Here is a 10,954-nt window from a genome sequence, read left to right as displayed (position 1 = left end):
CGGATCAGAGATGGGGTTATGCCGAATGGCGTAATTCATCGTTGGAGCAAAAGCTTGGCTCGACAAAAATCAATGAAACTTTGCCACGATATGAATTCTATGTGCCTATATGTATATACGTAGAGGTACATATCACGATTTATTGTATAAAAGCTTCGTTGAGAGGTTTATGAATGTATGGTACCGTCCACAAATGACTTCTCCTTAAAAGCTGTGGAAAATTGCGGACACACGTGGATTTCAGATCACTATGTATTTTGGCGATGTCTTTATCCATGACATCAGCTGCAAAAAAAATAATACAATAATGATAAGGTGACAAAATCATTGTGCATTTTTAAGAGAGGGAAGAAGCCCCGGGCAATAACAACTGTTGCAGTTGCTCTTGTTGACATTGTGACATCGAATTTCACTTGACGGCTCGATTATGTGGCTCACAAAGTTACCTTCACCTCTCGAAACCAAATTTCATATGCTTCATTTTCAGCACAAATCTTGACTTTACTACTGTAATTGGATGGGCATTTTCCCATTGGATAGTGTGAATCATCGACACCTCGACTTGGTCCTTTCGAAGAACAGATTTCTAGTACCCCCATATGAAACTTAAATGTGGGCAAGAAACCAGTTCTGTAACAGGGCCAAGGCAATAAAGACGGCATTTCAGAATTTGACAAGAGTAAACAGATGTCCAAACAGGAACGTGTTCACATTCATCTACTATCGCCAGAACTCAGAAGCAGGCAGTTTCACCAATTCAATTCTCCATCTTGCAGAACTATGTATTGCAAATGAAGCACGATGGCATGTATATTTCCACATTACATGCGCAGTGATAGATTTAACTAGCAAGCAAAAGTGCAGAATCTAGAAGAAACTGCAGTAAGACCAGTATGACAACCATCTGTAAAGTTCGATGTTGAAGCAATTAGAGGCAATGCGAGACAGTGTGAGTACGGACATGGTTCACAAGACTGATTTGGTACAAGGGAAAACAATTATAGACATTATGGGACCCATCGCCCACTCAGTCACTAGATTGCAAAGGACAGTCGATCCAAATGTACACCATGATCTTAACCGATCACAAAATTATCAATTTAGCTGCATGAGGTAGTTTGGGTTTCAACTGCTCAGCCATTGTTCTTGCAGCTTGTTCCTCCTCCATGGGAGTTCCCTCTGTTAAATCAGCACGAGGTACAACAACAATCTCCTCGAGCATTGTGGCCCTTTCAAGCAGATATGAGATGATCTCCGAATCAACTGCATACCCCCTAAAGCCAAGTATTTTCAACACCTTGAGATATCGATTCGGAGTTGCATTCACCTTTTTTGCATTCCTTCGTCTCCATGGTTCTGTCCACTCCAACTGCAATGAAATTATAGCATATACCCATTTTGCAACATGCAATATGAATCAGAGCAAGCGCCGTGTACCACTTGAGAGCGCCAGAACAAAGCTATGCCAAAAAGAAACTTTGTGATAATACGAGCACCTAATGTGACTAGGACATAAATGAGATACTTTGACAATCATACAAACAACAGTTGCTCGGGAATTTCTTCCGGGATAGCCATCATTGATGCTTACATGTTTTACTATTTTTTGCTGTCTACTTGGCGGTAGAACAGCCTACAGCTACAGGTAGGACAAAATTCAGGTCCATATGGTTCAGCTTGGCAAATTCAATTGAACGATCTTTAATCGAGTAAGAATATCATCTAGCGTCAGCCATGAACATTAAGCTCAAAATACCACATCAACCATTACTATTAACTGAGACAACAAATTTTTGTGGCCAAACCATTTTATGGGCCTCCCATAAACAATGAGTTCAGCCTACCCCGGATCAGCCAGGCTAGCACAGTAAGTTGTGAATTTGCAAATGTCTTAACAATCCATGCCTAAAGTAGCAATTCCCTATTTCTTCATACAAGTTCACAACACGCCAGACTCGGCCAATCGATAACATTGCCCATATTCCACAATTATGTGGGTCACAAACAGAGTTTTCTGTGTGTTGCACAATGACTGAGCAGCTACACAGTCTTGACAACTAAGGAATGAAGACGGATCGACATGAATCTCATATTGAGTGACCATTTTAGATGAAAATCTATAGATGCTTGTAGATACATCAAATTGAGAATCATGAAATACCAGGTGCAAACATTATTTCACTACAGAAATAGTAATTGCCAGAAAATGCAGTATATAAAAGAAGTACCGGTCTTGATAAGACACGAGGAAAAGTGATAGAATCAGAAACAATCAAAAATATCACCACAGTGAATTAGATATCTGGGATCATAACTGAAGCCCATATATTTAGACTATTATCTTGGAAACAGGGAAACAAACTGCAGAGATGCAACATGAAGCAGCACCCGCATTGCATCAACAAAATGAAATATCTACCTTGAGTTCAAAATAACGCAAGAATGGCGCTGCCTCTACAAGAGAAGTTAAACCGAGGAGACTTGCTGTATCAGATGTGTGAACTATCCACGTGAGATGCCTGAGGTTAAATAACAGTGGAAATTGCGGTATCTCTAGACCATCCTGAAAGATCAGCACATTACAATTATCAAGAACGTAAAGAACTTTAAAGCAAGATCTGAACAGGAACCACAAAAACCACCTTGAAGAGATTCATGTGTAAGTGAAGAGCTCCCAGTTGATGCAAAGAGCTCCAAAGAGGATGTAGATAAATACTAATAGGATCATAAAGAGCACCAAGATAAACACTAGTTAGCAGAGGAGCATTCTCGATGAGCACTTGTGGTGCTCGTTTTGAATCATTGTGATAACCAAGTGATACCAAATTCGGCGCAGAAACTTCAAAGTTTGTAAAGTTATTAGAATATATAAACAAGTGCTTCAGAGACAGAGAGGAGCCTGCAACTTTTATATTTGAAAGAAGCTCCGAGCCTACTATAACCAACCGCTCAAGAAAAGGACAACTGCTGAGGATGCACTCCAAAATCTCATCCGTAACATTAACGAACTTCAGGCACAGAGACCTCAGGCAAGACAAGTCCAAACGGCATCTGGTGTTTGGAAAAATGAACTTGCTGGGAAACGTGTACCATGTAGGATGGTTCCCTTTGAGAAAGGGTGAAAAGTCCAGCTCCAAATTCTGAACTCTCTTTGCCAATGCTGCTGCAACCCACTCATCTACATAACGCCTCGAGCGATTATTCAAATCGAAACGCACCCTAAGCTCACGAATACTTGAACCTTGATGCGAGTCCAGCACCCGATTCACCCATCCAATGAACTTGAACCTTTCCACCCTCAAAGATTTCGTGTTACGCAAGATGCCGTGCATGGTCTTCGAATCTTCAAATTCCAAGCTGCCCGCCGTGTAACTCCACAACTTTTTCCATCTCCGAGAAAGAACGCTAGTTCTCACAGCTTCCTTCAAGGTCAGAAGGGACAAAATGGAGACAAGAATTTCATGCGGCAGTTCACCGATCATGTCCTCCGGATCCTCGTTCCTCTCCTCATGCTAACGAATCCAATGTAATAGACAAAAAGAAAATCCCAAAAAAATCAAACAAGCGCTCGTCAGAACACCAAACTACTAAACCATGACCTCAGCTGCAAAGCACAGCTTTCTTGAACTAAAGGAACCAAAAAACACATAAACTCAACCATAAAAGCAGACAGGTGGATAAAACACATCAGCTGTTTTTGACGTTTGAAGCCGCCAGTTCATATGGACGACAAAGCGCAGGCGCAGCAAGAAACGAAGAGTAGCAATCCGAAGCAATTTCAAGATCAAGCTCCTTCCAAGAAAAGCACAGGCAAGCCGACATCTCTAGCACTACGCCTACAATTCCGGGGCGACAACGTGGTCGGAAAATGGACAATCGACTCACCTCCGGGGAAGCATGCTCCGCGGTATCGGCAGGCGGACGAAACTCGTCGTCGCCGCCGCCGCCGCCGCCGTCCATGATCACCGGGGGCTCGCTCCGAGACGACGGTCAGGAGCCGGAGCATCTTGAAGAACGCCGACGAAGGCGCCGAGGAATGGCGGAAGAAGGTGAAGACCAACGGAAATCATCTCTCTCGCTCTTTCGAAGAGCTTTGATCCGGATGCGATTGAGATGGACATTGGAGAGCATTTCAAGATGATTGATTATTTAGGAAGGGTTTGGTAATTTACTAAATAGTAACTTATTACGTTCCTTTGTTCCCAGAAATAAAAAATGAATAGCAATTTATTTGATAAATTTTTTATTTTCGGACACAAATTTGTTCCGGAATCGGTTCTTCTTAGTTCTGGAAATAAGAATCAGAAATAGAAGAGAAATTTTTTTTTCTTTTTCTTCTTTCCTTCTTGGCTGTGGCCAATTCTCCTTCTTTCCTGGCCTATGGCCGATGGCCAGCGAGGGCGAGGGCTGGACCCTCGCAATTTGGGCGAGGGCTGCCCTCGTCGGCCTTTTCCAGCCCTCACCCGAGCCGACGAGGGCCGCCCTCAAGGCTCATGGCCTGGGCGGGAGCTGCCGTCGCTGGCCTTTTCCAGCCCTCGCTGAGGAGGGCGAGGGCAACCATCGAGGCTCGCGGCTTGGGCGAGGGCGGCCCTCACCCTCTCCTGTTGCCAGCCAACCGGCCACGGCCAAGGAAAAGAAGAAAAGAAATATTAAAAATTTTAAACATATTATTAATAAGAAGAAATTTTGTGTAGTTATCAACGCAATTCTGTTCTTTTTCTATTCCAAGAATGGAAAATTTGGTTTGTTACCAAACACCTTCAAATGCTTAGAAATTGTTTCCGATAACAAAATAAAAAAAATTTATTTCTGAGCAAAAATTATTTCTGGGTACAAAATGGTTACCAAACGCACTCTTATCGACAAAAGCGTCATAACTCGCTCGCAAAATCGAATGGAAGCGGCGTGCCATTCTCGTCTTTTTGCAGCTCGAGCAGGCTTGGGCCTCAGGCGGTGCCCCCGTTCGTCTTGGAGTTCGATGAGCTGATGAGTTTATGGGCCGAGCTGACCTGATCGACAGCTTTGTGATTCTTTGGATCATAACAAAGACCGATCACGTCTTTATTATCGGACTGTACTCAATAATAAAGAAAGAGAAAATGATAGAAATGATCATCAAACTTTAGCTTCCCATGCAATACCAACAGACAATGTAGTCCTTCCGTTTACTCGAATGACAAATTAGATGTTTCTTTTAATGATGTGGATTTGTTTTTGACATAGATTATTATATCCTGATTTGAAATAGATATTATAATTAGATAATCTAAGTGTGATTTTTTTTATTATTGTTGCCCGTGGCTCAAACTTAACGGATTGGAAGCCACATATTCCTTTAGTTTGAATTAACTAGATCGAACATTTATTAATTTAAAAGTCCAGAGACGACAAAGCATATTAGACCAAGGCTTCGAAACCACTTGAGTCATTTTTCGTTAAAGAAATGTCCTCAACACTGACCAAGACAATTCACTAAAGGGAAAATAACACAAATCCTTTAACTTTGATCCATTATGCAACGTGATTTCCGAACTTTAACTTAATATGCAATGTTGTCCCCAAACTTTCAATTTGTTCAATATGGTCCTTAAACTTTTGGTATATATTCAATCTAGTTTCTAGACTTTATGAAAATGTTCAATATTATCATTTAACTGGAATTAATGGAAGGACAACAATGACCAAAAAAATAACCATATTGAATAAATTAAAAATACGGAGGCGACGATGTATATTGGATTAAAGTTCACATACTACCTGTAGGGGTGAGCAACTTGGACCGCCCAAATCGGGACCGGACCGACGGGTTTGGTTCGGTTCTCGGGACTATCGATCTGGTTCCCGGTTCCTAAAAGCGGAACCGGTTTCCGGGCGGTCCGGTTCCCGGTTCCAAGGGGGAACCGGATCGGACCGGACCGACTATTTAATATATATTTTTGTTAATTTTTTCTTTAACAAAATTAATAAAATGTGAACTAAACTCTAAGTGAACTTCATTATCATAAATTCATTAATAAAAATTAGTAAAATGTGAATTAAACCCTAAGTGAACTTCATTGACATAGATTCATTGACAAAAATTAGTAAAATGTGAACCAAACCTTAAGTGTTTAACAAAAAAAAAAATTTCTAAACTCTAAGTGACCGATTTTATTGGACCAGAACCGGAACCGGACCGAACCGGCGGTCGGTCCGGTTCCCGGTCCTAGAACCAACTGATCCAGTCCGCAGTTCCCAAAATTGAGAATCGGTTCTCTCGATCAGGTTCCCGGTTCCATCTTGAAACTGAATCGGACCGGGAACCGATCACCCTTAACTACCTGTGTCCCCGTCCCTTCACTAAAAGATTACATGGCGCTGGTATGCGCGGTGCGCACCCTTGGAGCTATGTGTGGTCTCTGGTTGGATTAACTTCCAAAACGGACAACCAACCACGAACCGTTGAACCAAGAACACCACACTGATCTCCCCCGGCACGCAGCGGCTTCGCGTCACCGAGGAGGAAGAAAAGCTCTACAGAGGCCCTTCCAATGGCGATCGCCACGCTCTCTTCAACGTCAACGCTGCTCTCCGGCGCGACCCTTTCGACCCACGCTCGCCTCCCGCTTCCCCAGGTCCCGCGGCCTCGTCCGAGCTCGCGCGCGAGAGGAGGGCGCACTTGCCCGCCGAAACTGATGATAAGATTGGCCGTCGGAGACTCCCGCGGGAGGACGAGTGTCGTCACTTGCTCTGCCGCCGCATCGTCGTCCTCGCCGCCTTCGGCTCTGCCGTCGGCTCTTCTCTTTGACTGCGACGGGGTGCTCGTGGATACCGAGAAGGACGGCCACCGGATCTCCTTCAATGATACTTTTCAAGAAGTGAAGTTTCCGCATTCCCCGCTTTCTCTTCCTACTTCCTTCCTCGTTCTGGTTCGTAGTCTTGTAGCTATAGCTCTGGTATTGGGTACGTTGGTATGGAACAGAATGGCCTCGGCATTGTAAGATAATCTATAGCTTCTTTCGCATTCTGGGATTTTTTCCCGATTAGACTAGAGACTTCGTGGTGGCAACTGGCGAAAGATGTTAAAAGCACGAGGAACGCGAGTTTTCTTAGTAATCGGGAAACTTGATGAATTGCCTCATTTGATTCGTTTAAGATATCCGACCGAAACATTTTAGCGAGGCTGGAACAGTGGGCTCGACATCGTCTGCTCTGAAGTTGAGTGTTTGCTTATAATTTCTTATCCCTGTGTTTACCGAGAAGCTTTAATCTTTAGAGAGAAATCAATCAAGACACTGGATCATGTTTTCGTATTTCTTGTAAAAACTTTTGTTAATGAACCCATTCCTTGTAGTGGGATGTGAAAACTATGGTGGTTAGCTGCAATGTAGGTTAGGTGGTTCTTGATGCGAACAGAGGAAGTAATTCTGTTGAAATTTTCATTTATGCCTCATAACTATGGCTCGATGATTTTCGTGCATGGACACTAACATCCGGTTGATCATAATTTTCTCAGAAAGAATTGGGCGTCACCTGGGATGTAGATTTGTATGGAGAACTTTTGAAAATCGGAGGAGGAAAAGAAAGGTATCTCGTCGATATTTTCCATGAATTCTGAGGTTAAATTGTGTAGGCCTGTATAGATCCATTGAAGCGGTTCTCTAAATTTGAGAAGAAGAAGGTGAACAAAGTGGTTTAAGCTCAAGAGGGGAAGAATGTTAAACTGATATTTAACTAGGCATATGTTTGCAGGATGACAGCGTATTTCAATAAGACAGGGTGGCCTGAAAAAGCCCCAAAGAGTGAAGAGGAGAGGAAGGAATTCATTGCTTCTCTTCACAAGCGAAAGACAGAGTTGTTCATGGCCCTTATTGAAAAGAAATTGCTGCCCCTACGACCTGGAGTTGCAAAGTTCGTTGTCATGATCCCTTTTCAGTTTCTTTATTTTTATGCTTTGGCCAAAAAAAAAGTCTATTTTTATGCCAGTTCTTCTGCTTGCACAGTTTTTGCTCTTTTGATTGGTTGAGGTCATCTCCCATCCATTTCGCCTTCTGACCAGACTGCTTTCGCTATGTTTACTTCCACACTGATGAGAAGTGAATAGTTACAACGTCTCTCTCTTTGGATGCCCTATGGATCTAAGAATTGCAATGAACAACTTACAAGACTTGAAGATGAACTTCTGTTAGCTTTTTCTTAAAGTTGTAGTTTATCCTGGCCCAAAGTTCAGATGCTAAGCATAGCATACCCTTTTTAGTTTCCGGAATACTGTTCTTGTGCAAGATCCTGTCGATAAAGAATGACTACAGATATGTGCTCTTTGTTGGCAATTGTAAATTTGATGTATAAGATTAATTAGCATCCACATCCAAATGTCTAAATTCCACTGTAAGAATGTGTACACTTCCAATGCACCTCGTTAGAACCTGATAAGCATGACTTCACATATATAGATTCTCCAGATGTCATGCTGCTGAGAGACTCACCAATTGCGCAGGCTCATTGATCAAGCTCTAGCAAAAGGAGTACAAGTTGCTGTCTGCAGTACCTCGAATGAGAAGGCGGTAGGCTTCAGCAGGTTCTACAAAATTAATATTTTGTGCAGTGCCAATAATGTTTCACGTGCATTAAACTTGCTAATGGCACTTCTCAATGGAGGATGAAATGACGTCTTCCAGTTTTTTTATCTCTGTAAATTCAGTGCTCATGTGGTATTCTAGTTATTCAAAACTTTGGTTAACAGTCTTGAAAGAAAATGAATTTGAGCCAGTACAAATTCTTCTTGTATGAGCATTTATAAATGAAAGACCGAAAATTACATTTATGGCTTTCCTCTATGAAAGAGGGTTTGACTTCAAATTTGGCTTCTTTTGTGGGTAAAGCTGCAGTTTATTGATTTAATTTATGCGATGGTATTGATTTTCAAGTCAAGTTCTCTTGTGGACTCTAAGTCATGCAATGGTTTCAGGTCTCTGCAATAGTTTCGTGCTTGCTTGGGCCAGAAAGCGCAGAAAAAATCAAGATATTTGCTGGAGACGTGGTTCCGCGTAAAAAGCCAGATCCTGTAACGTCTTGTTTGCTTAATCTATATGAAGGTGTTATGTACAGTGTAGTGCTTCATGAGATAATCTGATTATAGTCCTATTTTCTCATCATTGTACTAACTGATCAGAGACTTGCCGAGTATCAAATTGTCGAAATTAGTTTTAATTAGTCAGTAATCCTGGAAATAAGATTCATCCTTCACCAAAAAGTTCAGATTTATCAGTTGATGTACTGCTAACCATATTTATCTTTGTGTAGTCAATTTTTCCTTGCCCAATTATTTGTTTATTGTATGCATGTCCTTGGTCACTCATCGATTTTATTTCTTCGGCAGGCCATCTATCTGTTGGCTGCCAGCACCTTGAGTGTTGATCCTTCAAGGTAATATACCTACCATTCGCTCAGTCTCTTTTAAACTATGAGGTCAAGCGCATACTGCCAGCAACTTCCTTTAATGCCCTTATCCATCTTTTATCTCGTTCAGTTAAAATATGTTTTGTCGACTGTATTAGATTCATCTCATGGTACTGTGATATATATTGTGTAATGTTGGAGTTCGGCAGTTGTGTTGTGGTTGAGGACAGCGCCATAGGCCTCGCAGCAGCCAAATCCGCTGGAATGAAATGCATCGTGACAAAGAGCGGGTAACTACATTACTTCACCGCCTAGCAGGCGCTCTTTAACCCATACTTTCCTTTATCACTAATTTGACTCGAACTTCAATTGGTTTCAGTTACACAGCTGAGGAGGACTTTGTAAATGCTGATGCGGTCTTCGATTGCATCGGAGATCCTCCAGAGGAGCGCTTCGATCTTACATTCTGTGGAAGCCTTCTTGAGAAGCAGTATGTTAGCTAGTCAAACTTGCTTCTCGGTCCTCTGGCCAATTCTTTCAATTTTCTTTTATATACTCTTGAATATATTCTCGAGATCCATGATGGTAGAGTTATAAACCTAAAACGAAGCACAGAAGAGAAGTCCTCGAAGGGACTTCAATTTTTATCGCCCTTCGGTGATCGCCCCACAATATGTTCGATTCCAAAAGATATGAATAATTAAAACTGCAGGACTCCACCGTTCTGAATATGTTGATGTGCTTCTATCGGTGTAACGAGGTTGGCTCCACTGTTAATGTCTGAGCTAATTGCTTATAATGCATTCCCAGTGATTACGACGGATGTATGGGCGAGGACATCCTTATATTACGGGGGCAGGCGGAGATTTTAAGTGGCTATCAAGGCATCCTGTTATGAACAAGCAAGCTCCCATTTCACTATTGAGTAATGTTAGAAAGATCAACACTGATCATAAAATTGACGTTTCTGACGATTCGGAAGCCTTCTATTTATTGTTAAATATGATGGACTGACTGCAGCAGTGTCCCATATTATCTAGGCCAATTGTTCATACGCGTTTGAAAATATCTAGCATTTATAATGTAGGACAGCTGCTTTGGTCATGGCAAATTGGCAACGACTAAAAACAACGGCGTGGCGTGTTTAAAGCGGACCGTAGTCTTAGTAGTGGAGGTCTGCTCATCAGCCCGTCCATCACGCAAGGCCACCTCAATACGCTCGCCCCAGTAACTAGTCGAACTGATTGCGCAGTCTATCTAATCAAGCCCTCGGAGATGACACTACTCGCAGACGGTGACAAAAACAATTGGATGTGGCTGAAGAGACGCTTGATTTGGCCAATCACCCAACCTTATCCCAGCCCAGGAACGATGCTAGCACGGATAACGTAACCTTTGAAGCCACCATCACGCGCACAACCGCGTTGATGCGGAGAGTCGCATCCACCGTCGGACAGCCGTGCAGAAACTTGTCAACTGAAAGAGACTAGTGCACGTTCACCGTGATCAGAAACATGAAAGGTGCCGCTTCCTCTCACATCTAAGACTGCCCATCCAAGACGGCAACTGACCAAAT

At 42.4% G+C, this 10,954-nt stretch overlaps 2 protein-coding genes across 3 annotated transcripts; one reads left to right on the top strand and one right to left on the bottom strand.

Moving 5' to 3' along the window:
* Window positions 1-894: 894 nt before the first annotated feature.
* On the bottom strand, window positions 895-4,156 carry LOC115661998 (F-box protein At5g03100-like). Of its 2 annotated transcripts, XM_056314861.1 has the most exons (5): window positions 3,886-4,156; window positions 2,643-3,512; window positions 2,420-2,563; window positions 1,272-1,369; window positions 895-1,179 (listed from the first exon to the last, which is right to left on the bottom strand). In XM_056314861.1, the coding sequence occupies exons 1-5, from the start codon at window positions 3,958-3,960 to the stop codon at window positions 1,134-1,136; spliced, it is 1,233 nt and encodes a 410-aa protein (XP_056170836.1). In that variant the 5' UTR covers window positions 3,961-4,156; the 3' UTR covers window positions 895-1,133. The 2 variants fall into 2 exon arrangements, with proteins under 2 accessions (XP_056170836.1, XP_030440042.1); XM_030584182.2 differs by having other exon boundaries at window positions 895-1,369; window positions 3,886-4,154.
* A 2,250-nt stretch (window positions 4,157-6,406) lies between these two features.
* LOC115690789 (CBBY-like protein) lies at window positions 6,407-10,109 on the top strand. Its single transcript, XM_030617255.2, has 8 exons — window positions 6,407-6,857; window positions 7,496-7,566; window positions 7,732-7,890; window positions 8,477-8,543; window positions 8,948-9,043; window positions 9,359-9,405; window positions 9,588-9,668; window positions 9,758-10,109. Exons 1-8 carry the CDS (start codon window positions 6,531-6,533, stop codon window positions 9,879-9,881), a joined length of 972 nt encoding a protein of 323 aa, XP_030473115.2. The 5' UTR covers window positions 6,407-6,530; the 3' UTR covers window positions 9,882-10,109.
* The last annotated feature ends 845 nt before the right edge of the window (window positions 10,110-10,954 follow it).

The sequence above is a fragment of the Syzygium oleosum genome, unplaced genomic scaffold, assembly GCF_021117445.2.
Source record: "Syzygium oleosum isolate NSW1041296 unplaced genomic scaffold, Sole_v2.1 Sole_v2.09, whole genome shotgun sequence".
Lineage (NCBI taxonomy): Eukaryota > Viridiplantae > Streptophyta > Magnoliopsida > Myrtales > Myrtaceae > Syzygium > Syzygium oleosum.
This window is presented reverse-complemented; position numbering and strand designations above follow the sequence as displayed.